General features: G+C 63.9%; 4 protein-coding genes across 8 annotated transcripts; 2 read left to right on the top strand and 2 right to left on the bottom strand.

Moving 5' to 3' along the window:
• The first annotated feature begins 317 nt into the window (after positions 1-317).
• NUP85 (nucleoporin 85) lies at positions 318-8367 on the top strand. The gene is made up of 19 exons (XM_029056959.2): positions 318-415; positions 1623-1716; positions 2162-2324; positions 2995-3065; positions 3337-3380; positions 4065-4134; positions 4485-4606; positions 4689-4823; positions 5094-5216; positions 5345-5476; positions 5600-5706; positions 5792-5875; positions 5973-6038; positions 6443-6594; positions 6680-6797; positions 6871-6971; positions 7560-7711; positions 7856-7948; positions 8188-8367. The coding sequence occupies exons 1-19, from the start codon at positions 383-385 to the stop codon at positions 8290-8292; spliced, it is 1965 nt and encodes a 654-aa protein (XP_028912792.1). The 5' UTR covers positions 318-382; the 3' UTR covers positions 8293-8367.
• A 61-nt stretch (positions 8368-8428) lies between these two features.
• GGA3 (golgi associated, gamma adaptin ear containing, ARF binding protein 3) lies at positions 8429-15583 on the bottom strand. 2 transcript variants are annotated; one of them, XM_029056956.2, is made up of 17 exons: positions 15528-15583; positions 14432-14516; positions 14247-14322; positions 13748-13846; positions 13488-13611; positions 13121-13224; positions 12421-12501; positions 11985-12122; positions 11670-11751; positions 11430-11558; positions 10980-11216; positions 10796-10866; positions 10190-10446; positions 9887-10086; positions 9530-9699; positions 9285-9395; positions 8429-9175 (listed from the first exon to the last, which is right to left on the bottom strand). In XM_029056956.2, exons 1-17 carry the CDS (start codon positions 15565-15567, stop codon positions 9065-9067), a joined length of 2115 nt encoding a protein of 704 aa, XP_028912789.1. In that variant the 5' UTR covers positions 15568-15583; the 3' UTR covers positions 8429-9064. The 2 variants fall into 2 exon arrangements, with proteins under 2 accessions (XP_028912789.1, XP_028912791.1); XM_029056958.2 differs by lacking the exon at positions 15528-15583 and adding an exon at positions 15297-15362.
• Positions 15584-18247: 2664 nt separating this feature from the next.
• Positions 18248-21267, top strand: MRPS7 (mitochondrial ribosomal protein S7). Its single transcript, XM_001507069.4, has 5 exons — positions 18248-18398; positions 19368-19559; positions 20193-20256; positions 20598-20765; positions 20857-21267. The coding sequence occupies exons 1-5, from the start codon at positions 18280-18282 to the stop codon at positions 21079-21081; spliced, it is 768 nt and encodes a 255-aa protein (XP_001507119.3). The 5' UTR covers positions 18248-18279; the 3' UTR covers positions 21082-21267.
• MIF4GD (MIF4G domain containing) lies at positions 21180-24168 on the bottom strand. Of its 4 annotated transcripts, none has more exons than XM_029056948.1 (6): positions 24005-24168; positions 23176-23291; positions 22744-22853; positions 22324-22479; positions 21981-22007; positions 21180-21843 (listed from the first exon to the last, which is right to left on the bottom strand). In XM_029056948.1, exons 2-6 carry the CDS (start codon positions 23255-23257, stop codon positions 21616-21618), a joined length of 603 nt encoding a protein of 200 aa, XP_028912781.1. In that variant the 5' UTR covers positions 23258-23291; positions 24005-24168; the 3' UTR covers positions 21180-21615. The 4 variants fall into 4 exon arrangements, with proteins under 4 accessions (XP_028912781.1, XP_028912778.1, XP_028912779.1 ...); XM_029056945.2 differs by having other exon boundaries at positions 21981-22073; positions 24005-24166; XM_029056946.1 differs by lacking the exon at positions 24005-24168 and adding an exon at positions 23677-23893 and having other exon boundaries at positions 21981-22073.
• Between the last annotated feature and the right edge of the window lie 68 nt (positions 24169-24236).

The following is a 24236-nucleotide window of genomic DNA, read 5'->3' on the forward strand; positions in this document are numbered from 1 at the left end:
TTGTCGTGTCGGTGTGTGGCGAGGGGCAGGCCGCCCTGCCACGAGGCGCAGCGCGGGCCGCTGAGGAGGCGCGTGCGCGCGCGCGCTGGGGGCTCCCTCCTCGGCCTCGCGCCTGCCAACGGCCGCCCGCCCGACGCCCCACGGCCTCCTCCCGTTGGACGGGCGGCCGTCAGGCAGCGCGAGGGGCAGGCCGGCCGGGGGCCTTCTCCTGTGGGGAGGAGGGCCGTCAGGCAGCGCGACGGGCAGGCCGGCCGGGGGGCCTTCTCGCGCTGGGCGGGCGGCCGTCAGGCATCGCGAGGGGCAGGCCGGCCGGGGGCCTTCCTGCGGTTTGGGGCCCGGCGCGCGGGAAGAGGCGGCGGGCGCGAGCAGGCCGGGGGGCGTCATGGAGGAGGTGGACGGGGAGCCGCCGCTCACCGTAAGCCCGGGCCCGGGGGGGCGGCCCGGGGTTTTGCCAGCCCCGTCACTTCGGCCGAGTCGCTTCCCTTCGCCGGGCCTCAGTCCCTCATCTGGAAAACGGGGATGAAGCCTGTGATCCCCCTCCTTCTCCCCCACGTGGGGCAACCTGAGGACCTCGGGGCCACCCCAGCCCTGAGAACGGTGCTTAGCACATAGTAATAACGTTGGTATTTGTTAAGCGCTCCCTATGTGCTGAGCACTGATGTAAGCGCCGGGGGAGAGACAGGGAAATCAGGTGGTCCCACGTGGGGCTCACAGTCTTCATCCCCATTTGACAGATGAGGTCACTGAGGCCCAGAGAAGTGACTTGCCCACAGTCACACAGCTGACAAGTGGCCGAGTCGGGATTCGAACCCATGACTTCTGACTCCCAAGCCTGTCCTCTTTTCCACTGAGCCTCGCTGCTTCCCTTGTCAGCGCCTATTTTAGTTGGTTTACTATGTCTTCGTTCAGTCGAATTTACTGAGCACCCGCCTGCTGTGTGCAGAGGACTGTACTAAGCGCCTGGAAAGTACAGTTCGGCAAATACCGTTATTGCCATCTTTATTGTTATTCAATCAACCAGTCATTCGTTCATTATGGAGCAATTACTACGTGCAGAGCACTGGACTAAGCGCTTGGATTGGACATTTCGGCAACAGAGACGATCCCTGCCTAAATAACGGGCTCACAGTCTAAACAGTCGCATTTACTGAGCGCTGGAGATTGTACTGAGCTCAGGATAGCAGAGTTGGTAGACGAGCTCCCCAGACTGGGAGCCCCATGTGGGACAGGGATGGTGTCCGACTCGATTTGCTTCAGTCGTAATTACTGAGCGCTTACTGTGTGCGGACCACTGTACTAAGCGCTTGGAAAGTACAATAGGGCAATAAAGAGCGACAGTTCCTGCCCACAACGGGCTCACAGACCCGTCCTCTTACTTAAGGGTCTCATTATCACCCCACAGCTGGCAGCAAGAGCCTCCAACCCTGCCCCGAGGAGAAAGGGGACGGGTGCCCGGGGCAGAGGGCGCGTTGTGGGGCCCAGCGTGCCAGCCTGGGCCCTTGCCCCTTCTAGCCCTGAGTGAGCCAGAGCCAGGAGGGACTGGCGGTGGTTGGGGCAGGGAGGTCCTTCCCCCGCCCCCTGAAAACCACCAACGGCTGGATCTGAACCTTTCTGCCCCACAGCCCATCCCCGGCGTGAATCCCGAGAAGAAGCAGATGTGTTTCGACTGGGGGCCCGGTGAGATGCTGGTGTGTGAGACATTATTCGGGAAGAAAGGTATGGTGCCCCCGCCCCCCATCTCCCGTGAGTTGGGGCCGAGAATACCTTTTTCGGAAGGGAGGCCATCCATCTCCCTGGACAGGATATAGAACTAGAACTCATTTTGGGAGAGTTTTGACTTTTGAAGCCTCAGGAATCTTATGGATTCCTTCACTGCCCCGGATCAGAGGAGCCAATGTGTGTGTTGAGTTCTTTCTCTCCGATGCTGGTGCCCCCCACTGCCTCCCCCTTCCCGGCCCCTGGGTCGGGCTAACTCTTTGGGCTCGTTGCCCCGGAAGACCACTGCCGCCTCTTGCCGACCCCCCTTCCCAGACACCTGGGGCTCTTGGCAGAGAGAGGCTCGGCTGAGGGGGTGGGTCTCCCCCCGGCCAAGCTCTGCCGGCCCAGAAGGGTGGGGGAGGCCTCAGTGAGGACGGACCCGTGAGCACCCGCACTGTTTCAGAGGCTGTGGTGGGGGTGGCCGGCTGCCCCTTCATCTACATCGTCCGGAAGGACATGGACGTGTATTCCCAGATCCTGCGCAAACTCTTCAACGAGTCTCACAGCATCTTTGTGGGACTGCAGCGCAGTGAAGAGGAGCTGGCGGGCAAGTCCAGGAAGACCCAGTAAGTCGGGGTGGACGGGCGGGGGGTTGGGCGGCGAGAGCGTCCTTGCCCCGGGACTCCGGAGGGACGTGGAGAGCCGTACCCCTGGGCTGGCTTAGCCCCAGGTGCGGCGGGGAGAGTTCATACAGGGAGACCACGTGACCAGGTGGGCAGAGCACGGGACAGAGAGTCGGAAGAACAGGGTCTTCCTCCCCACTGTGCCCCTGGCCTGCTGTGGGACCCTGGGCAAATCACCGAACCTCTCAGGGCCTCACAGTCTTTCTCGGTAAAATGGGAATCAGATCCCTTCTCTCCCTTAGATCGTGAGCCCCGTGGGGGACAGGGACTGTGTCCGATCTGGTTGTCTTGTACCTCTCTACCCTAGTGCTTAGAGTGCTCAACACTTAGCGAGTCCTGAAGGAATGATGCCGTTATTCTGCTCAAAAGTAAAAGCGTCACCCACGCTCTTCTCATAAGCAAGGGGTCAGTCAGATCCATGTTCAGCTGGGAGAGGGAACTAAGAAGAGTTATCTCTTCTTCCCCCTTCCCTTCCTCTCACCCTGACCCGTTCCGATACACACTGGGTCATTTTTCTTACTTGTGGCCGCCCGGGGAGGGGGCAATCACAAACGAGTCTTTTTCCCAAAAAAGCCTCTAGAGCCTTCGTGGAATGTCTCTTGCTTGTTCCCAGGTTGGTCCGTGTGAGCAAAAACTACCGGTCGGTCATGAGGGCCTGCATGGAGGAGATGCACCAGGTGGCTGGTGAGTGGCCGGTGGGAGGCAGGTGGCGGGGTTTGCCTGCAGCCTGTCCGGCTGGTCACTGGGCCCAAGTGCTGGAAACCCTCGGTCGTGGCGTCTCGGGAAGACAGTGGTGGTCGACCGACGGCTTGCCGGTGGGGGAGTGAAGGGGGTGGGAGAGGGGAGCTTTCGGGGATTCCAGAGGTACTCAGATCAGCGTGTGTGTGTTGGGGGGGAACCAGGGAGGCAAGAGAAGAGGGGCTCCATCCCTTGAAAGTGCCGCTTGCTTTGCCAGTGTCGGCCCAAGACCCCGGGTGTGGACGCCAGTACAGCAGCCAGGTAACGCACCCGCTCCCGGTCCCACGTGGCCGGACCCCCTCCGGCCGCCCTCCCCTAGCGCTGGGCCGGGTGGGCCCTGAACCGCAACTCAATCAGTGGTATTTATTGAGCACCTACTATGCGCTGAGCATTGTACTAAGTGCTTGGGCAAGTTTAACAAAGAGCTGGCAGATACATTTCCTGCCTTCGACGAGCTAGACCAGCAAGGCTAGGGGGAGACAGATGAATATAAATTTAAGTAATTTACGGCGTATAGTTTAAAGATCCACGCGACCCTCCCGAATGCCGGGAGCTCACTGCTCCTCAGTTGCCAATCTCGGGTTCCAGGCGCCACCCCCATATATCCGAGGGAACAACGGGCTCGCAGCAGAGTCTGGTTTACTGGCTGGAGCGGGATTTCTTTCTCCTGCCCCGACCAAGTATCGGCGCTCAAGCCAACCATTCTGTTCTTCCTCTGTCTCAGCGGCCCAGATCGACTGGTCGGGCTGAGGGCGGGCCTTGGGGGGGGCCCACGATGAGGCGACTCGTCCCTCCAGCAGGGCCTGTCCTCCCCCCGGAGCTGGAGACGCGCCTCCTGGCACGATGAGCTGGCGGGGTGGGCCGTGGGGCTGGCATCCGCCCGTCTGCCTCCCCCCTCCAGCAGCCACCTGTCCCTTGTCCGTCCTCGCGTCTCCCCCTCTCCAGGTCTCAATTCTGTCTGCGATGGAGCTGATCTGGAACCTCTGTGAGATCCTGTTCATAGAGATGGCCACAGGTGAGGGGAGAGGACGGGGGCCGGGCCGGTGGGCTTCCTGTCACTCCCCACCCTCTGGCCGTGCCCGACGACCCCAGCCATCGGGCACCCGCACCGCACCCCTCGATCCCGGCCGTGGTGGGGCATGCCTGACTCCGTGGGTGGTGCCCGGCCTGGTCGGGGCCCAGTGGGGAGGGAAGCCGGCCCGTGGGCCGCGAGGAGCTTACGGTCTAGCGGCCCCCGGTTCTGGCGAGAGAGTGGGGAAGACAGAACACGCGAGCTGGGTCCTCGTCCCCCCTCTACCCGTACCATCGGTCGGGCCGGGGCTGGGGCGTCAGGTGGGTGACCGGGGCCCTGGTGTCCGCTTCCAGCGGGGCCGCTGCTGCTGCTGCTCCTGGACTGGATCCGGCTGCACGTGTGTGAGATGGACAGCCTGTCTGCCGACGTCCTGGGCAGCGACAGTCCCACCGACCACCAGAGCTTCTGGGATTTGGTGAGTGGCAGCGGGAGGGGATGGGGGCCGGGCCCCCGGCCCTCGGCCCCTCTGACGTTCCCGGCCGCGGGCGCCTTTGCAGGTGACGCTGTTGGTGCTACAGGGCCGCCTGGGGGAGGCGCGACAGATGCTCTGCAAGGAGGCGGACGCCAGCCCGGCGGCGGTGGGCGTGTGCGGGATCCTCGGGGACCTCATGCGGGCCATGCCCATCCTCAGCGTACGTGGGGCGGCCCCACCGCGGACGGCAGCCACCCGGGCCGGGGGTGCGCGGCGTCTCCTGGCATCAGCCAGGGCTCTCAGCCCTCCCTCCGAGACTCTACCGCCCCCTTGCCTGCCAGGTTCTCGGTCCCCCTTCCCCTCGCCGTCTCCCGTCGTCCCCTCACCCTCGCCCTCAAGCCTTCGGTTTTCTGGGGGCAGGCGAGGGGCTTCCTTGCCAGTCCCCACCCCCCCAACCTGGCCTGACTCTGCGCCCGCCTCCCCCCCAAAGCCGGGGAACATGCAGACCCTGACAGAGCTGGAGCTGAAGTGGCAGCACTGGCATGAGGAGTGTGAGCGTCACCTCCAAGATGGCACCTTCGCCGCCCACCCCCGCCTGGAGACGCTCTGTAAGGTCTGTGGCCGGGGGCGGTGCGGGCTCCTTGGGCTGAGCCCCCTTGGGGGTCGAGTGGGGAAGCGGACGGACGCTGCGGGCCGGGACCGGGACAGCGGGCGGCCCCTGACTCCCCGCGATCTCCCCAGATCCTGGTGGGGGACGAGGAAGCGCTGCTGGGCCAGAAGAGGCTCCTCAGCACGTGGTATCACTTCCTAGTCACCAGGCTTCTCTACGCCCACCCTACGGTCAAGCCCGCTGAGTTGCATTTCTACGCACAGGTGAGGCGGGGTAGGGAAAACCCCGTTGGTCCCTGGCGGGGGGCGACTGGCGGGGATGGGGGCGAGGAAGGGCTCGGCTCATCACCGGAGCCTCTTCCCTCGGCCCCCACGTTGCCTCCGCAGTCCAGCCTGGATCTCTTCCTGGGCAGTGACGGCAGCCCGGAGCCGCTGGACAACATCTTGATGGCGGCCTTTGAGTTCGACATTCACCAAGTGATCAAGGAGTGCAGGTTGGTGCCCCGCCCCTCCCCTCCCCCTTGCTCTGGGGTCTCCCCCAGACCCTTCCCTGACCCCGCTCCGGGTTTACCTTCACAGCATCGCCCTCAGCAACTGGTGGTTCGTGGCTCACCTGACGGACCTGCTGGACCACTGCAAGCTCCTGCAGTCCCACAACCTCTAGTGAGTGCGGCGCGGCCGGGCTGGGGGCGGGGGCCGGGACCGGGCCGGGGGCCCCTGTAAGGCCACTGACGTCCTGCTGCCCACTCTGTGCTTCCAGTTTTGGCTCCAACATGCGTGAGTTCCTCCTGCTGGAATTTGCTTCAGGGCTGTTCGCTCATCATAGGTAGGGCAGGGGGACGGGGAAGGTGGGTGGCTGTCGGGCTTGGAGGGTCTGGCCTGTCTCGCCGGGATGGCACCGAGGGGTCAGAGAGCAGGTGGCGCCCAGCGGGAGGGACGAGGGTGGCCATAAATACCACGAGAGCCGTCGGGCACCGTGACTAGAGGAGGGCAGGACCAGGCTTCCGGGGGCTAAAACGGTAGGTTGGCACCAGTAGCTAAAACGGCGGGGGAGAGGGCTGTGAAATGATGCCACAGCCCCAGTTCCCCTCCCTTCGTCACCCTGCAGGGACTTGTCTTCAAAACTTGCTGCAGTTGAGGGTGGGTCTCTGTCCCCCTGGGGTTAAGCCACTGGCAGGTGGGGGTGGGTCCCCTCGATCACGGTCCCCCTCTTCCCCCCCTGGTTTTCAGCCTGTGGCAGCTGGGGGTGGATTACTTCGACCACTGCCCCGAGTTCGGCCGCGTCTACCTGGAGCTGCACATGGAGCGGATCCCCCTGGACACGGAGCGCAAGGCTCTCAAGGTGCTGCGCATCTGCGAGCAGCGGCAGATGGCAGAGCAGGGTGAGGGCCCGCCCGACCGGAGTGGGGGGCGGAGGGGGGGTGGGGGGCGGCCCTAGGCCCAGAAAGTCTCACTCGCCCCGCGCAGTTCGCAGCGTCTGTAAGATCATGGCCATGAAAGCCGTCCGCAACAACCGGCTGGGTTCCGCACTGTCCTGGAGCATCCGGGCCAAAGACGCCGCCTTCGCCACCCTCGTGTCAGACAGGTGAGCCTAATGGGTGGTGCGGGCCCAGGGCGCGGGTCTGAGGGAGAGGAGCCTGACCTGGCCGCGCCCACAGGTTCCTGCAGCATTACTGCGAGCAGGGCAGCTTCTCGGACCGGGACCTCATCGACAACCTGGGCTCCTCCATCATGCTCAGCGATCGCCTGACGTTCCTGGGTGAGCCCCCCGCCCCCGCCTCTCCAGGAGAGTCCGTCTCGGCCGGGCGCTCAGTACAGTGCCCTGTACGTACCTGGGGCTGAGGAGACGCCAGCAGGCGACCGAGTCGGGGCCCAGACCCGCCCGCAGGGAAGGGTGCCGTACAGGTACCAGAGAAAGACAGCTGGGGGGGCGGCCGGGGATCCCCTCCTACCCCCGCCCCATTTGGAGGCGGAGAATGCGTCCGGAGCAACCCCGGCGCTCAGCACGGTGTCCGGCCCAGACTAAGCACTTAACACGCACCACGGCTAAGTGGGAGCGGTTCCCCGGCCCCAAGGAGCTGTGGCCAAAAGTAGCCAAACTGATGAGTGGTGGGGTCCGGGGAGGGGTCGGTGTCGGGATTGAATGGGGGAAGGCTTCCTGGGGGTGAGGAAGGGTTCAGTGATGGGGAGAACTAGGGCCCAGCAGGGTTGGAGAGGAGAGAGAACAAGGCACTGGGAGGAGGAGCTGGCGGGCACCAACCCGGGCGGTTCAGGGCCTTGCGTTGCAAGGCCGGGGCCGACAACCTCCTGGGCTCTGACCCCGACCCCCGTTCCGCCACCCGTCCAGGGAAGTACCGCGAGTTTCACCGTCTGTACGGGGAGCAGCGCTTTGCCGCCGCGGCCTCCCTGCTGCTGTCGCTCATGACCTCCCACATCGCCCCCCGCTCCTTCTGGATGACCCTGCTGACCGACGCCCTGCCCCTCCTGGAGCAGAAGCAGGTAGGCGGGGGCCCCGGGGGGATGAGATCCGGCCGGGACCCTCGCTCCCTCGGGTCGGCCCTGTCCCGGGCTGGGGCCGGTGGTGGCAGCGTCAGTAAACCTTTCCCCCGTCCCCTCACTGCCCCCCAATCTCCCGGCCCCCAGGTCATCTTTTCTGCAGAGCAGACCTACGAGCTGCTGCAGTGCCTGGAGGCTCTGATGGCCATCAAGACGGGGCCTGAGGGCCAGCGCCTGCAGGTAGAGGGGCTCTGGGGGGGGAGGGAGGGTGGCCCCGGCCGTCCCTGCTGCACTTTGCTCCCTGAAAGAGGTGGCCTTCACTTTCCTCAGGAGTGGTGGTTCTGGGGGGAGAGGGAGGGAGGGTGTCCCAGCCCCAGGACTTTGTCCCCATTGGGGGGCCTCCCACCCCCATCCCTACCACGTGGATGTCCCCGGGTTCTGGGCCACCTCAGGGCTCAGGGAGCGGCGGGCCTTTCTAGGACGACGACGGCGTGGAGGCGACCAAACTGGAGATGCTGCGGCTGGCCCTGGCCCGGAACCTGGCCCGCGCCATTGTGCGGGACGGCACCCTGGAGGGCTCCTGAGCCTGGCCGCTCCCCCCCCCACCGCTCTGTACATACACCATTTTTAAAAAATAAACCTGACTTTTTGCAACTCCAGCTGCGAGCCCATGTCCCTCTCCCGCCCCCCAGCTCCGAAGCAGCAGGTGGCAGGACGGGGTGTAGGAAAGGCGATTTATTGAACATGCAGCAGAACAGAAGCAGCGCAGCCCGGCTCCGGTCTGGCTGCGTGGGACGGGGCGCCGCGGCCGTGGACGACTCCCAATCCCGAAGGGGGAGCGGGCCGGGTTCGGCCCGGGGTCCTAGCGCCCCTGCTCCGGCCCCGCGGCTGCTCTCGGAGCACCCCTCCCCGGCTCCTCCCCTTCCCGGAGCGGTATCTGAGTCCAACATCCAGTTAGCCTTAACCGGGAGGGGGTGTCTGACCTTCCTGTGAGATATTACCACTCTGGCCATCTGTCGGGGCCGGCCCGCCGCACCGCCGGCCCCACGGCGGCTGCTCCCCTACCCCCGCCGGGCACCCGTGAGGCCACAGCGAGCCGGGGATGGGCGGGGGGTAATACTGCTCCCAGGACCGGGCTGGCGGCCTCTCCCTCCTCCTCCCCCCATCTCCTGGCCCTGGAGGGGGGCGGGCCCGGCCCCCCCCTCCAGGAGCGCGTTCCAGCTCATCTTACCACACGCGGGCTCCCGCTCTGGCCTCGGACGGCACGTGCCGGGATCGGGCCCGGCCCGGGGGCGGGTGGAGCGGGGCGGCCCCCTCCCCTCCCCTCCTCTGGAACGGCCCTCGCGGCCCTCGGGATCATAGGTTCCCCCACTGCTCCGGCGCCGGGAACTGGTCCACTTCACCCACCTCCATGCTCAGCTGCTCCCCCAGGGTGAAGGTCAAGCGGTAGCGCAGCCTCACCTTCTCCTGTGGGGAGGGACAGCTACGAGGGGGGCTCCGGGCCCCTTCTGACCCTCCCCAAACCTCCCCATCCCCGACCGGCGCCGGAGCCCGCCCCCCTCCCTCCCTCACTCACCCTGAGCGGGTTGGCCAGCAACATGACCTGGGTCAGGGCCGCGGGGGGCTGGATGGGACTGAAGGGGGACAGCTCCGTCCCGGACGGCGGCTGCAGCTTCACCCTCATGGACTGTCGAGCGGAGAGGACCAGATGGGGAGGGGGCCGGGTGACTGTCGCTTCCCCGGCCTCCTGGGGGTGGGGCCCCAAAGGTCCACGTTCAACCCCCCGGGGGCGAGCGGACGAACCGGCAGCCGGTCGGTTACCTTGGGCACGGCTGCCTGCAGCAGGATGCCCGTGACGGGCAGCGGGGCCGTGTTGAGCATGGACACCACGACCACCAGCACATCCGGCCGGCCCGGGGGGCACTCCTTGGCGAAGTGGAACAGGATGCGGAAGCCGTCCTTGTCGTAGGCAGTCACGGGGAGGACGCTGCCTGCAAGTGGAGGGCAGAGGGGTGAGGCTCGGACTCGGGACGCCCCTGTCCCCAACACTCCTTAAGGGGTGGGGCTGGAGGCCAGAGAATCAAGATGTGCGTGGGGGGGGGGGAGGTGGGGAGTTTGGGTCTTGTGGCTCTGGCCTCCCCAACCCCCACTGCGGAGCCCTGCCCTCCCAGCACCTACTGGGTCTGATGGCTTCCAGGGGCACGTGGACGTTGGCCAGGGAGAGCTCGGCGGTCCGCAGAGGACTGCCGGGCAGTGGGAACAGGGGGCTGCCGGGGCCAGCCGCGAGAGGCGGGGGCGGTCCCGTGGGGGCGGTGGTCGCAGACCCGGCCCGGGGGGCCGGCGAAGAAGGGGCGACGCCGGCCAGGGAGCCGCCCGACCTGGAAATTGGCCAGAGAACAGAGGAGCCGGGTCAGCGCGAACCAGAGCGGGGGCCGGTGAGACCCCGGAGCCCGGGACGTCCGGCTTCCGCTCGCCTCATACCCTCGGGCTCCATCCAGAAGCTGCTCCAGGGGGTCAAGCCGGGCCGGGGGAGCCGCGGGCCCGGCCCTCGGTGGGGAGGCCGTGGCGGCCGGCGACCCCGCGGGGAGCAGGAGGGAGGCTGGGAAGGCGGGGGGCCGGAGGGCCGGGGAGGCCCCCGCGGGCTGCACCGAGGGCCGGAACAAGGGCTGGCCCGGGGAGCCGCCGCCGGGGCCGCTCGCCGCTTGGCGGCCGAACGGGTCCAGGTCCAGCTGTTCGTTCTGTTGGGGGAAGGGGAGAAACCAGTCTGGGGCCCGGCCCGGCCCCAGCCCACCCTCCCCCTTCCTCTTCTGGTATCTGGGGTGGGGGGGGAGGTGCTGTTTTGTGACCCAAGTCTGTTCTTACTGTAACACATCAACCCTTCGTCCGGGAGTCCCATCAAAGACGGGGATCTTTGTCCCACCCGATTAACTTGTACCTGCCCCGGCTCTCGGAACAGCGCCAGACACACAGTAAGCACTTAACGGACACCATAACGATAATGATGCAGAGGGGCTCTGGGGCCTGCCTGGCTCTCAGCCCCCTTCCCAGGGTCTCCCCTCCATGCAGCCCCAGACCCTCCGTTCTTACCTGGAACAGGCCCCACTGGCCGCTTCCTACGGCCTCGCCGAGAGCCGGGCCGGGGGTGGGGTCGGCGAGGCCTGGTGGACACGGACGCAGCTGTGAGCCCTCCCTCCCTCATCCACCACGGCCCCCGCCGCCCCTAAACCGGGGACAACTCCCCGCGGCTCACCCCGCCCTCGGGGCCACGCACCCAAGCACAGCAGCTCTTCGTCCAACAGGGAGATGGCGGCGGTGGGGGCAGGGGTCCCGGGGCCGGGGGCGGGCTCGGTCTGACTGGACGAGCGGCTGCGGGGCCCGGCCGCGGGCGGCGGTGGGAGGATGGGGATGTCCGCGGGGGGAGGGGTGGGCTCCGGGGCCACAGGTGGGTTCGTGCTGCAGCTCCCGTCCAGCCCCGAGAGGTCGATGAGGCTGTCGGGGGGGTGGGGACCTGCCCGAGGGGGAGACACTCAGTAACTGACGGGCAGGTACCCACCCCCTTCAGTTCCTCACCCCTTTGTATCCAGGGAGGTGGAGAGAGCAAAAAAGAGAAAGGGGGTGGGTGGTGGGGGTGGTCTGAGTGGTGGGGCACGACCTTCCGGGAAAGAGGCTTGTACTCTGGCTCTGGAAGGGGTCCCCAAACCCCCCCAGGGCAGTTTTTCACCTTCGGGGGCCGGCGCGGGGTCGGCCGCCTCGGCCGCCTCCGGCTCACCGTTGACCAGCTGCCCTTCGACGACCCTCTTGTAGGAGGCGATGACCCGGGACAGGTTGTCACTGGCCTGCAGGATGTCCCCTGCAGCGGAAGGGCGGCGGAGCGGAGGGGCGGTCAGAGACCTCCCCGACTCGCCCCACCATAAGCCCGCCGCCCTCGGCCACGCCCCCCGACCCCGCTCCCCTCACGTACCCAGACTGCCGTCGTCGTCCTCGGTCTCGCTGGCCAGCCTGAACAGGGCTCGTCTCTTGGCCTCGCACCTCTCGTACAGCTCCTGGGAGCGGGAAGGGGGGCCGTGGGGAGTGGCTCTGGGCAGAAGACCACCCCCCCATCAGAGGACGGCCAACGGCTCCTCTCGGCATCCTCGGCGAAAGCAGTCCCCCCACGGGCCCGGGGGCCACGCCGGCCATTAGCCCAAACCCCGGAAGGCCAGACGCCCCGCTCGGCCAGGCGGCCCTGTTCTCTGAGCCCGGGCTGGCGGCCCCCTCCCCCGTCCGGCGGGGCTACCTTCATGAGCTCCCTGTCGGCTGGGGCGGAGTGCTCCTTGCTGTAGTGCAGCAGCATCTCGTGCAGGAGCTTCACGTTGTTGCCGACCTCTTCCAGCGTGTGCAGCCTCCTGGTCACCTTCTGGATCCGGGCCTCATCCTGCGGTGGGGGCCCGGGCGGGGGCCGTCAGCGTCGGGGGGGGAAGAGAGGGTGGTGCCGGGATCCAGCTCCCCCCACCCCGACCCACGGCCGGCAGACAGACCGGCAGACGGAAGGCAGGCGGGCGGCAGCCTTCTGGAAAGTCCTGCTAGATCTGGGGCCCCGCGAGACACCGCTCCAACCCTCTTCCTGCCCTGCAGCTTCCCGGGGCCGGGCTGGTCTGGGGAAGGTGGGGGATGGACCAGCTGCTCCTCCTCTTTCCTGGACCCCGACCCCACGGCCAGCACCAGCCTCTCACCTCTTTCACCATGGACTTGATCAGTTTGTTGGCCTCCTGTAGGTCATCTGGGTTTTTGCTCTTTAGCAGCTTGGCCAGGAGCTGAAAGGGGAGAATCCATCAGATCGATCGACGACTGGAATTTGCTGAGCACTTACTGTGTGCGGAGCACTGTACTGAGTGTTCGGGCGCATACAGTATAACTGAGATGACAGCCGTTACCATAAATAAATAAATAAGTCGCAGATATATGCGGAAATGCCGTACGGCTGAGGGTGGGGTAAAGGCCAAGTACCCAAAGGGTTCGGGTCCAAGCGTGTAGACGAAGCAGAAGACTCGGGTGCCCTGCTGCAGGTCAGGACCTAGGTGGTGGAGGTGGGCGTCTACTGACTGTCCACCGAGTGCCCAGATATGAGCCCGGCCCAGGCTCCGGCTGGGCGGGGCGTGGGTGTCTGTCTGCTCAGGGCAACCCCTGGGTGAGGTTAAGGTTCATTCAATAGTATTTATTGAGCGCTTACTAGGTTCTGTCCCTTCGCCCTACGGACCACTTTCCACCATCAGGGACCCCCCAGAGTGTGGCCGCTTGGTCTCAGGACGAGGGTCCCGTGGCCGGTAAAGAGTGGCTCCAGGCTGGGGCTTCAGCACCTCCATCTGGGAAACTGGGGGTCTGGGAGTCTGGGGGGCCCAAGGGGAAGAGGGGCGGGTGTGGGGCCGGGTTCACCTTGGACTTCTCCTCATCGTCAAACACGGGGTTCTTTGGACGAGGAGGAGGGGAGGGGATCAGGGTCCGGTCCACGGGGATCAGCGGGTCAGAGAGCACGATCCCTGCATCACAGAGGGAGCGGAGTGGGGCCCAGCCCATCCCAGGCTTCCCTTCCTCCCTCCCCACCGGCAGCTGATGGAGCTTCCTGACAGAATTCCCAGCCCTTTATGGAATCTCCTGATTCCCAGACCCTGTTCCCGCCAGCATTTTCTGGTTCTCATGGGCTGCCTGAGCCTGGACCCAGCCCTCCTCCCGATCCAACCCAGATGTGGCTCTGACCAGGCCCCCGGCCCCCATTCCCCATTTGAACCGTCACCTCGCTCACCTTGCCTTTTCAGCATCTGGTAGGCATCCTTGATTTTGGACTCCTCGGGCAGGGCCACGGTCCAGCTGAACAACAGTTCGATGACCTTGGCCTTCACCTTCTCCGAGACCCGGTCCCCCAGGTACTGAGGAGCGCAGGAAAACGGGGAGTGGGGGAGAGCCTGGTTACGGGCTCAGGCGGCACCCGCAGAGCAGCGAGACCCTTCCTGGGCGGCCGAGGGCTCCCCGGGGTGGGGGGTCCCCGCCCCAGCCCGGGCTCACCTTTGGGGAGACGACTTTGATCAGCTCATTCAGGAAGCGGAACTTCCCCACTTCACTGTGGAAACGCCGGCCGCAGTTTTTCATTCCCGCCTCCAGGACCTGGGGGAAATGGGGTGCCACCGTGGGGCCGGGCCCCGGGGCACGGGCGGGGAGGCTGGCATCCCCATGCTGGGCTGGGTCGGGGGGGGGGGCCTCCCCCCTTTCCCCTCATCGCCACGTGGCTCAGTGAAAAGAGCCCGGGTTTGGGAGTCAGAGATCATGGGTTCTAATCCTGTCTCCGACACTTGTCAGCTGTGTGACCTTAGGCAAGTCACTTAACTTCTCTGGGCCTCGGCAACCTCATCTGTAAAATGGGGATGAAGTCTGTGAGCCCCATGTGGGACAACCTGATGATCTTGTACCCCCCCGTCCCCAGCGCTTAGGACAGTGCTTGGCACAGCGTAAGCGCTTAACAGATGCCTAAAAAATAAAAAAATTGGGTAGTCGGGGGGTGACCTACGGTGAGCGCCTGGACGGCCTCCCATTCCTGCGGCGACTGGATCTTGTGCGCCAGCAGCCGGACTGCGATCTGGGGGCTGAGGGAGAGATGTGGCTAACATCCCCCGGGGGCCGAATTTCCCGGTCCGGTGGAGCGGGAGTCGCCTCTTCCCCGTTGCCCCCCGCCCCACTGCCCCCAGGACTGACCCCTCGAGTTCCTTGTTGATCTGGTCGCAGAAGCCAATGACGTACTCCCAGTCCTCCTGGCGGTTGGATGGGTTGGTGGCCTTGTCTAAGGGGGGCAGAGGGGAAGGGGGACAAGGGAAAGGGGCTAGACTTACAGGGTGGGGGACGGGGCGGGCGGCCCGAGTTACGGGGCAGGAAGGAGAGGGATCCAGGACTCTGGGGGGAAGGAGCGATGCTCTGCTCTAATCCTCCCGACTAGACTGTGAACCCATCATTGGGCATGGATTGTCTCTATCTGTTGCCAAACTGTTCATTCCAAGCGCTGAGTCCAGTGCTCTGCACAGAGTAAGCGCTCAATAAATACTATTGAATGAATTGGGCAGGGATGGTGTCTGTTGCTGAACTGTCCATTCCAAGCGCTCAGTCCTGTGCTCTGCACAGAGTAAGCGCTCAATAAATCCGATTGGATGAATGAATGGGGCAGGGATTTTCTCTATCTGTTGCCGAAATGTCTATTCCAAGCGCTTAGTCCAGCGCTCTGCACAGAGTAAGCGCTCAATAAATACGATTGAATAAGTGAATCGGGCAGGGATGGTCTCTGTTGCCGAATGGTCCATTCCAAGCGCTCAGTCCAGCGCTCTGCACATAGCAGGCGCCCAATAAATACGATCGAATGAATGAATGAATGGGGCAGGGACTGTATCTGTTGCCGAACTGTCCATTCCAAGCGCTCAGTCCAGCGCTCTGCACAGAGTAAGCGCTCAAGAAACACGACTGAATGAATGAAAGATGGGTGAGGAGGCAGCGGGGGACAGACGGGGCGACAAGGAGGGGCGGTGGAAAATCCGAGGAAGGGAGGAGGCGAGGAGCCGACGGGCAGGAGGACCTGACTCCCGCCGCTCCGTCCGCGGATAGCGGGGGTTATCGTGGCGGCCGGTCCTGGGCTGGTCCTGGGCAGGGGCAGGGGCAGGAGCAGGGGCAGGAGCAGGGGCAGAAGCAGGGGCAGAAGCAGGGGCAAGGGCACGGGGCGGGGGCGGCGTGCATTGAATGAGCTGGGCAGAGGACCCGGCGTGGGGCGGGATGGGCCGGGAGCGAGACCGGGGCCGCCGTTACTCACTCAGCCAAGACTCCAGACTCTCCCCTTCCGCGTCCGCCATATTGCAGCGCCCGCCCCGCCCCGGCCTCGGCCTCCCAAAGCTCGCGAGAGCCGCCCAGGGCCACGGCGCGCGCGCGCGCGAGGCGTGGAGGGGGGAGCGCGCGCGCGGCGGCAGGAGGGGCGCATGCGCGGCCGCGCGCGCGGCGAGCCCGGGAAGCGCGGCCCCGCGCCAGGCGGCCCGGGCTCCCCTCGGGCATCAGTTTCCCCGGCTCTAAATAATAATAATGTTGGTATTTATTAAGCGCTTCCTCTGTGCAGAGCACTGTTCTAAGCGCTGGGGGAGATACAGGGTCAGCAGGTGGTCCCACGTGAGGCTCCCAGTCTTCATCCCCATTTTCCAGATGAGGGAACTGAGGCCCAGAGAAGTGAAGTGATTTGCCCACAGTCACCCAGCTGACGAGTGGCAGAGCGGGATTCGAACCCATGACCCCTGACTCCCACGCCACGCTAATACACTCATTCACTCATTTCTGGAGCGCTCACTATGCGCAGAGCACTGGAAGGCCCTCCCTCCTCCCACCCGCCAAACTCACTCTCTTCCCCTCTTCGAAGCCCTACCGAGACCTCACCTCCTCCAGGAGGCCTGCCCAGACTGAGCTTCCCCTTTTCCCTCTGCTCCTCCCCCTTCCCCTCCCCTCAGCACTGTGCTCATTGGTATATATTATTTATTACCCTATTTATTTTGTTAGGAGTATATCCCCTTGATTCTATTTATCTTGATGATGTCTTGTTTTTGCTTTGTTCTCTTTTGCTTTGCCGTCTGTCTGCCCCGTTTAGACCGTGAGCCCGTCGCTGGGCAGGGATGGTCTCTATCTGCTGCCCAATTGTACATTCCAAGCGCTCAGTACAGTGCTCTGCGCACAGTAAACGCTCAATAAATATGATTGAATGAATGAATGCACACAGTAAGCACTCCATAAATACGATTGAATGAATGAACGAATGCACAGAGTAAGCGCTCCATAAATACGATTGAATGAACGAATGCACACAGTAAACGCTCAATAAATCCTATTGAATGACTAAATGAACGAATGACTAAGCTCTGGGAGGGTTGCTGGGGGGCACAAGCAAATCGGGTCGGACACAATCCCTGTCCCCTCACAGTTTCAATCTTCATTTTAGAGATGAGATCACTGAGGCCCGGGGAAGTGAAGTTCTCTCATCTGTAAAATGGGCATGAAGACTGGACGCCCCACGGGGGACCACCTGATGAGCTTGGATCTCCCCCAACGCTTAGAACGGTGCTTGGCACATAGTAAGTGTTCAACCAATGCCAACATTATTATTATCAGGGGAAAGAGACTGGGCTTGGGAGTCAGAGGTCATGGGTTCGAATCCTGGCTCTGCCACTTGTCAGCTGTGTGACTGTGGGTGAGTCACTTCGCTTCTCTGGGCCTCAGTTCCCTCCCTTGTAAAATGGGGATTAACTGTGAGCCCCACGTGGGACCACCTGCTGACCCTGAATCTCCCCCAGCGCTTAGAACAGTGCTCTGCATATAGTAAGCGCTTAACAAATACCAAGATTATTATTATCTCCCCGGATTAGACTGTGAGCGTCAATGGGCAGGGATGGTCTCTATCTGTTGCCCAATTGTCCACGCCAAGCGCTTAGTCCAGTGCTCCGCACATCGTAAGTGCACAATAAATACTATTGAATAAATGAATATTATTATTTATTTACTATTGTTTTAATGAGATGTTCATCCCCTTGAATCTATTTATTGCTATTGTTCTTGTCCGTCCCCCCGGATTAGACTGGAAGCCGTCAAACGGCAGGGATGGTCTTTATCTGTTACCCATTTGTCCATTCCAAGCACTTAGTCCAGTGCTCTGCACATCGTAAGCGCTCAATAAATACTATTGAATGAATGAACATTGTTATTATTATTTATTTACTATTGTTTTAATGAGATGTTCATCCCCTTGATTCTATTTATTGCTATTGTTCTTGTCCGTCCCCCCCGATTAGACTGGAAGCCGTCAAACGGCAGGGATGGTCTTTATCTGTTACCCATTTGCCCATTCCAAGCGCTTAGTCCAGTGCTCTGCACATCGTAAGCGCTCAATAAATACTATTGAATGAATGAACATTGTTATTATTATTTACTTACTATTGTTTTAATGAGATGTTCATCCCCTTGATTCTATTTATTGCTATTGTTCTTGTCCGTCCCCCCCCCCCCGATTAGACTGGAAGCCCGTCAAACGGCAGGGACTGTCTTTATCTGTTATCGATTTGTCCATTCCAAGCGCTTAGCCCAGTGCTCTGCACATCGTAAGCGCTCAATAAATACTATTGAATGAATGAACATTATTATTATTTATTTACTATTGTTTTAATGAGATGTTCATCCCCTTGATTCTATTTATTGCTATTGTTCTTGTCCGTCCCCCCCGCTTAGACTGGAAGCCCGTCAAACGGCAGGGACTGTCTTTATCTGTTATCGATTTGTCCATTCCAAGCGCTTAGTCCAATACTCTGCACAGAGTAAGCGCCCAATAAATACTACTGAATGAATGAAGTGACTGGGCCAAGGTGAGACGGCCGCCGGTTTGAGGTGCGGCCCGTCGATCGCAGAGGCCCCGCCCCCTCCCGCCTCGCAGTGCGAGAGGCCACGGGGGGGGGGGCGGAAGTCGCCGTATCCTAGCAACGGGGGCGCGCAGGCAGCGCCGGGGGCAGCCAGCGGCGGGGTCCTCGCAGGCTCCCAAGATGGCGGCCTCCATGGCGGTCGCTGTGGCGACGGGACCGGCCCGGGCCCGGGCCCGGGCCCGGCGGCTCTGGGGGTTGTTGCCCGGCCTGCCGAGCGGCCTCCGCGCCTGTCTGCCGGGGTGAGGGCTCGGGACGGGACGCCGAGGGCGGCCTGCCATCCGCTGCCCCCCAGCCCTCTCGCTCCCTCGCTGCTATTTACTGAGCGCCTGCCTTGTGCGGGCCACTCTGTTGAGAAGCAGCGGGGCTCCGTGGAGAGGGCACGGCCTTAGGAGTCGGGGGGTCCTGGGTGCTAATCCACCATCTGTCACCTCGGTGACTCTGGGCCGGTCACTTCTCGGTGCCCTCAGTTCCCTCATCTGAAAAATGGGGATAAGACAGCCTCGCGGGGGACTACCTCACGACCCTGTAGCTGCCCCAGCGCTTAGAACAGTGCTCGGCACGTAGTTAGCGCTCAACAATCATAATAATGGCATTCGTTAAGCGCTTACTATGTGCAAAGCACTGTTCTAAGCGCTGGGGAGGATACAAGGTGATCAGGTTGTCCCGCGTGGGGCTCCCAGTCTTCATGCCCATTTTACAGACGAGGTCACTGAGGCCCAGCGAAGTGAAGTGACCTGCCCAAAGTCACACAGCTAAGGGGCAGAGCCGGGATTTGATCCCATGATCTCTGACTCCCCAGCCCACGCTCTTTCCACTGAGCCACGCTGCTTCTTTGACATCCGCATTAGTATTATTACCCCAACTCTTAGAACAGTGCTCAGCACATAGTAAGCGCTTAAATATCAACTTTATTATTATTACTAAGCGCTTTGGAGGGTACCGTGCAATAGAATTAGCAGACACGTTCCCTGCCTATAATGACCTTATAGAACTGCTTGAGTGTGGCTCTCCCATTTCTTCCCTAAAAGCTACCATTGTGCGTGTGTGTGTGTGTTTTGGGGGGCGGTTGGGACCACACACCGAAGGGGAGGGAACCCCTCCCTCCTCCCTCCCACCCGACCCCGGGAGCACACGGGTCCCGGCCCGATGTGCAAGCAGCAGGAGCGTCCTGAGCGCCCTGCAAGCAGCCCCTCGCCCTCCTCCTGCAGCCTGGCGCAGGTTAGGTGGAGCCGCTACAGCCCCGACTACCGGGAGCCGCAGCTGGACAAGGCCTCCTACCGCAAGCCCGTGGGGGAAATGACCGAAGAGGAGAAGTACGAGCGGGAGCTCCGCAGCACGCAGCTCATCAAAGCGGCCCCCGCCGGCCGGACCACCTCGGTGTTCGAGGACCCCACGATCAGGTGAGCGGCCCGGCCGGTGATGAGGCCGGCCCTGGTCGCCCCTTAGCACCCCTTACCATTCCCCGCTGCCCGTCTCTCCTCCGCAGGGAGAATTGCCCCATTAGGAGCTTTAGTTAGAAACGCCCCGGGGCGAGTGCCCCTCCTTCCAAACCTAGCTGTGTTGAGGAAGCTACCCCAACCCAGGCAGGCGGCAGAGCACCCTCTGGGAGCCTGGGGACCTGGGGAGTCACTTCATTTTTCTGGTTCTCGGTTTTTCCCCATCTATAAAATGGGGATTAAAAATCTGCTCTCCTCCCAGGCTGTGTCCAATCTGATTGTGTTTATTTCAGTGCACATAGCAAATGCTTATTAAGTGCCACTGTTGTTATTTGGTTACCATTCTGCCCCTTCACTCACTAGGCCAGAGCAAAGCTGTGATGGGCCCAAGGTAGAGCCCAGTGGCTGTCCCAGGCCCAGTTTGGCTCACTCGTGGCCTAATAATAGCAGTCGTGGTAATTATACAGATAAAAGATAATCACATAAAATAGAGCCCTCCCCTGAACAAGGGTTTGCTGGGAAGGGGGCTTTGCGGGGCCTGTCAGGAGGAGAACAGGCTGGACTCCAGAAGCTCACGTTACGGCTTTTTCCTGGCAGTAAGTTCACCAACATGATGATGAAAGGAGGAAACAAGGTGCTGGCCCGGTCCCTCATGCTGGAGGTAGGACTGGGGTTCCTCATTCCCTCCAATTCCTCTTTTCCCTCCCTCCCTCCCTCCCTCCCTCCCTCCCTCTGCTGAGCATAGGCTTCTGTGGAGTCCATCTGCCAAGCCCATCTGTCAGCTCTCCCAAGGCAGGGAACGTGTCCCTATCTCTGCCCCCCAAGATCCTGGGGCCCTCAGGGACCTTCAGGGTGACCAGAACTCCCGGTGGGGGTGGTCTTTGGTCAGAATGCTGGATTCAGCTGAGGGCCCTGACCTTCACCTGCATCTCCTCCCCCAGGGGAGGGGGGTTGGGGGAGGGGGACGACCCCAAGACCTCTCCTGGCCCTTACCCCACGCAGACCCTGGAGACCCTGAAGAGGAAGCAATTTGAAAAGTTCCACGCCACCCCGGAGCAGGAGCGGGGGTCCATCGAGCGAAACCCCTACGTTGTCTTCCACCAAGCCCTGAAGAACTGCCAGCCCATCATCGGCCTGGTCAGCGTCCTCAAAGGGGGCCACTCCTACCAGGTACGCCCCATGGGCCCGGGCGGGGCGATCCCCTAACTGGGCTCCCCCATCCCCGAAACTCTCCGAAGACCTTCCCTTCCCCGCGGCCCAGGTCCCAGCCCCCTTGGACGAGCGCCGCCGCCGCTTCCTGGCCATGAAATGGCTGATCACCGAGTGCCGGCGCGGGCGGAAGCCGAGGCGGATGCCCCTGCCCGAGAAGCTGGCCCACGAGCTGCTGGAAGCCTTCCACCACCAGGGCCCCGTGGTCAAGCGCAAACACGAGATGCACAAGATGGCCGAGGCCAACCGGGCCTTCGCACACTACCGCTGGTGGTAGGGACGGGCGGGCGGGTGGAAACGCGGGCCGGGGAGGGGGCGGGGGGTGGGGGCCGACCCTCGCCCAGGCCGCCCCGGGCCACGACACAGGCAGCGGACTGAGCTTGGAAAACGTTTATTAGAAAAGCCCCCGTGGGGCCCCAGCAGGCGGTTGAGCAGTTCATTAAAACTCTGCTGTGTGAGAAAAGTTCCCCTCTGGACTCCCTGTCTTCCATCGGAGCTCCGGTACAAAATGGGTAAAAAAGGAAAGAGCGGGCCGCTGGGGCTAGGGCCTGCGCTTGACGGACCGGCCCCATCCACACCTGCTTTGGTCCCGCTCGGGGCCCCGGGGCCATTTTACAGATGGGAAAGTTGGAGGCACTGGTTGAGGGGAAATCAGTGAGGAGACCAGACTCCCCTCAGCCTGGGGGAGGTGCAGCAGAGGGGCCACACAGGATCCTGGCTAACCCCATGGTGGGTGGGTATGTGCATGTGCTTGTGTGTGCGTGCACGGCAAGGGCCGGCCCAGACCCAGCCCTGCCTCCCCCGGGCGTGGCTAGCCGCACACCTCGCTGTAGTAGTATCTCTGCGCGGCCGGGCTGGTCCTCCAGCCGGCCGCCCGGAACTCGATGAGCTCCAGCAGCTGCAGCCGCGCCATGGAGCTGAGCCCCGGCTCCAGCAGGAAGCCGTCCCGCAGCCGCTCCCACAGCTCCGCCATGCGCTGTCCGTTCATCGCCTCCAGCTGCTCCCCGATACGGTGCAGCTGCAACACCAGACAGTCCACCTGCGCGGGGAGAGCCACCGTGGGCACCCCGCACCCCCCGCCCAGGCACCCCTCGGGGGCGGGCAGGGGTTGCTCTGTGCTCCCCCCCCCCAATCTGGACACACGCATGCCGCCGCCCCCCTCCACGTGCTACCCACCTCCTCCTCCTGGCATAGGCTGTCAGGCTGGGCCAGCCGGAAAAGGCAATCAAAAACGGGGTTCACCAGAGCCACCATGGGCATGTTGTTCACCTGGGCGAGGGGGCGCGGCATGCAGGAGGGTCCCGTCCCTTCCCCTCTCCCCCGCTCCCCACCCCGCTCCCCAGCACCCCCTTGGCTGGCGCAGGTAGAGGGTGCAGGTGGGGGCCGGGCCCGGGGCTCCCAGGACCTCCCGGGCTCCCCGGGAAGGTGGAGAAGGAGGAGGGTCACTGGCCCAGCCATGCAGGGAGAGGGTGGTGTCATGGCTGCGGGGAGGGGCCGGGGGGAAGGGGAGTAGCCTCACCCTCAGGTAGTCGAAGACGTTGCAGATGAAGGTGACGTAGCCGACCCATCCGCGCCGGGAGCGGGCGCGCAGCTGGTCGCGGCTCTGGTACTCCTGCTGCAGCCGATTCAGAAGCCCGCGGCGGAACACGCTCTGGCCCGACGGCTTGTTCTCCGCCTGCCCGGGGAAGCCCGTGAAGCCCACGAAGCCCACCCGGTGCCCGGCCCCGGCCCCCGCGACGAGCTTCTTTGTGCGCCTGGGGCACCGGGAAGGTCCCGGCCATCTCCCCTGCGGGTGGAGTGGAGGAGGGGGTCCTGGCTCACCTCTAGTGGCCCGGCCGCCCCCGACTCAGTCATTGACCTGAGGAAGCGGGGGAAGAAGTGGGTCCGGTCTCCTCCCGAAGCTCTCGGAGCCCCTCTACACCGCTGGACGCTGACCTACCTGCATGATGGTGTAGCAGATGCGCCCGGCCTCCTTGCTGAACACGTAGTCCTGCAACGACTGGTCCACGAGGACGTTGGCTACTCTCTCCAAGTCCACGGAATTGGGCTCTGGGGATTCCGAGGAGGGGGCAGAGCGGTCAAAGCTAACACCCCCAGCGTCCGACGAGAGCAGGCGGTCCCGCCGTGCGGCCGGACCTCGCCATGGGCGCCGCCAAATCGCTCCCACATCCTCAATTCACCCAGGACTCGGGAGGCAATACGCCCGGCAGCTCCGCGGACACAGCAAGGCGGACAGCCAGCGGGGGCAGGTCCTCTCCTGGGGGGTCAGGTGGAGACCCTGGGCCGGTCCCCGGCGCCCCCAAAGCTGCCCTCTCCGCAGGGGCCCGGCCCAGGGTCGTCCCCCCCCCCGGGTCCTGGCTGTCCCCCTCACCTTTGAGCGCTGTCTTCAGGAGCTGCTGGGTCTCGGCGTCGAGGGACGGGATCTTATAGTCCTGGTGGGCCGGGTCCCCCATGGCGATCCCGCCCACGCTGCCAGGCTAGTGGCGCCTGGGGAGAGGAGCGGGCGTGGGCGGGGGCAGGCGGCCGGGCTGGGCCCCGCTCGCCCCGGGTCTTGCCCTCCCGGGGGGGTCGTGGGGGGAGCCCAAGGCCGGGAAAGGGGGCACGTCCGAGAGGAGATCGGGGTCTGACGGAGCCGGCCCGGTCTCCTCCTGCCCGCCCCCAAACCGGCCGGGTGACTCGACCGGCCTTCGCAAACAAGCCCGTGAATTTAGGCGGCCCAATCGGCTGGGCTTCCCGGGGCCCCCACCCGGTGGCGGCCACCTCGGCGAGACGGCAAACCCCTGACTCAGCCGGAGGGCGGGGCCGGGGCCGGGGCCGGGGCCGGGGGGAGGGGGAGGGTCTGCCCGCGCCGGGCCGGCAGGTGTGAGCTGACCCTGTGCGGGGGTGAGAAGCCGCCTCCTGGAGCCTGGAGCCGTAGCGGCGGCCGGGGTCGCCTCGCCCCTCCCCGGCCTTGACTCCGGCGCTCTCGGGCCTCGGCCCTCTACCCCTCGCCTTGGCCCAAGAGACTTGACCTCCGCCGCCATGCCAAGCGGCGCTTCTGCCCGTCTCCTGGGCGGCTGGCATCTTTCCTTCCAGGGAGCGGCTAACCCCTAGCGAGGAGGACCATTTAGAGGGGTCGCCCCGACCCCCCCGCCCCATCGCTCTCCAAAGGAGGCAGAGGCCCCACCCCCGGGGAGGGGCGGCTCCCGCCGGGGACCCACCTGCTGGGGTGACGCGGTTGGCCCCGAGCCCCGGCTCCAGTTCGGGGCGTCGCGCAGGAGCGCGGGCCCGCGGCGGGCATAGTGCGCGGCGGGGCACGGGACGGCCGAGCCCAGCCGGGGACAGCCGAGCTCAGCCGAGCCCAGCCGAGCCGCTTCGGCCGCTTAGGTCATTTCCTAGCGGCGGGGCGGAGGGGCGGGGCCAGGCCCCGGCCCCGCCCCTTAGGCGGTTTCC

The sequence above is a fragment of the Ornithorhynchus anatinus genome, unplaced genomic scaffold, assembly GCF_004115215.2.
Source record: "Ornithorhynchus anatinus isolate Pmale09 unplaced genomic scaffold, mOrnAna1.pri.v4 scaffold_264_arrow_ctg1, whole genome shotgun sequence".
NCBI lineage: Eukaryota > Metazoa > Chordata > Mammalia > Monotremata > Ornithorhynchidae > Ornithorhynchus > Ornithorhynchus anatinus.

Excerpts from the sequence above, each read along its gene's own strand:
- NUP85 (XM_029056959.2), top strand. The coding sequence starts at position 383 with ATGGAGGAGGTGGACGGGGAGCCGCCGCTCACC. Across the intron at positions 2,325-2,994 it reads GGCAAGTCCAGGAAGACCCA|GTTGGTCCGTGTGAGCAAAA; the intron begins GTAAGTCGGGGT and ends GCTTGTTCCCAG. Across the intron at positions 7,949-8,187 it reads CTGAGGGCCAGCGCCTGCAG|GACGACGACGGCGTGGAGGC; the intron begins GTAGAGGGGCTC and ends GGGCCTTTCTAG.
- GGA3 (XM_029056956.2), bottom strand. The coding sequence starts at position 15,567 with ATGGCGGACGCGGAAGGGGAGAGTCTGGAGTCTTGGCTGA. Across the intron at positions 11,559-11,669 it reads GGACGACGACGGCAGTCTGG|GGGACATCCTGCAGGCCAGT; the intron begins GTACGTGAGGGG and ends CTTCCGCTGCAG. Across the intron at positions 11,217-11,429 it reads CCCCGCGCCGGCCCCCGAAG|GTCCCCACCCCCCCGACAGC; the intron begins GTGAAAAACTGC and ends CCCCTCGGGCAG.
- MRPS7 (XM_001507069.4), top strand. The coding sequence starts at position 18,280 with ATGGCGGCCTCCATGGCGGTCGCTGTGGCGACGGGACCGGCCCGGGCC. Across the intron at positions 20,257-20,597 it reads CCCGGTCCCTCATGCTGGAG|ACCCTGGAGACCCTGAAGAG; the intron begins GTAGGACTGGGG and ends TACCCCACGCAG. Across the intron at positions 20,766-20,856 it reads AAGGGGGCCACTCCTACCAG|GTCCCAGCCCCCTTGGACGA; the intron begins GTACGCCCCATG and ends CCCGCGGCCCAG.
- MIF4GD (XM_029056945.2), bottom strand. The coding sequence starts at position 23,257 with ATGGGGGACCCGGCCCACCAGGACTATAAGATCCCGTCCCTCGACGCC. Across the intron at positions 22,480-22,743 it reads TCTGCTACACCATCATGCAG|GCGGAGAACAAGCCGTCGGG; the intron begins GTAGGTCAGCGT and ends TTCCCCGGGCAG. Across the intron at positions 22,074-22,323 it reads ACGTCTTCGACTACCTGAGG|GTGAACAACATGCCCATGGT; the intron begins GTGAGGCTACTC and ends CCCCTCGCCCAG.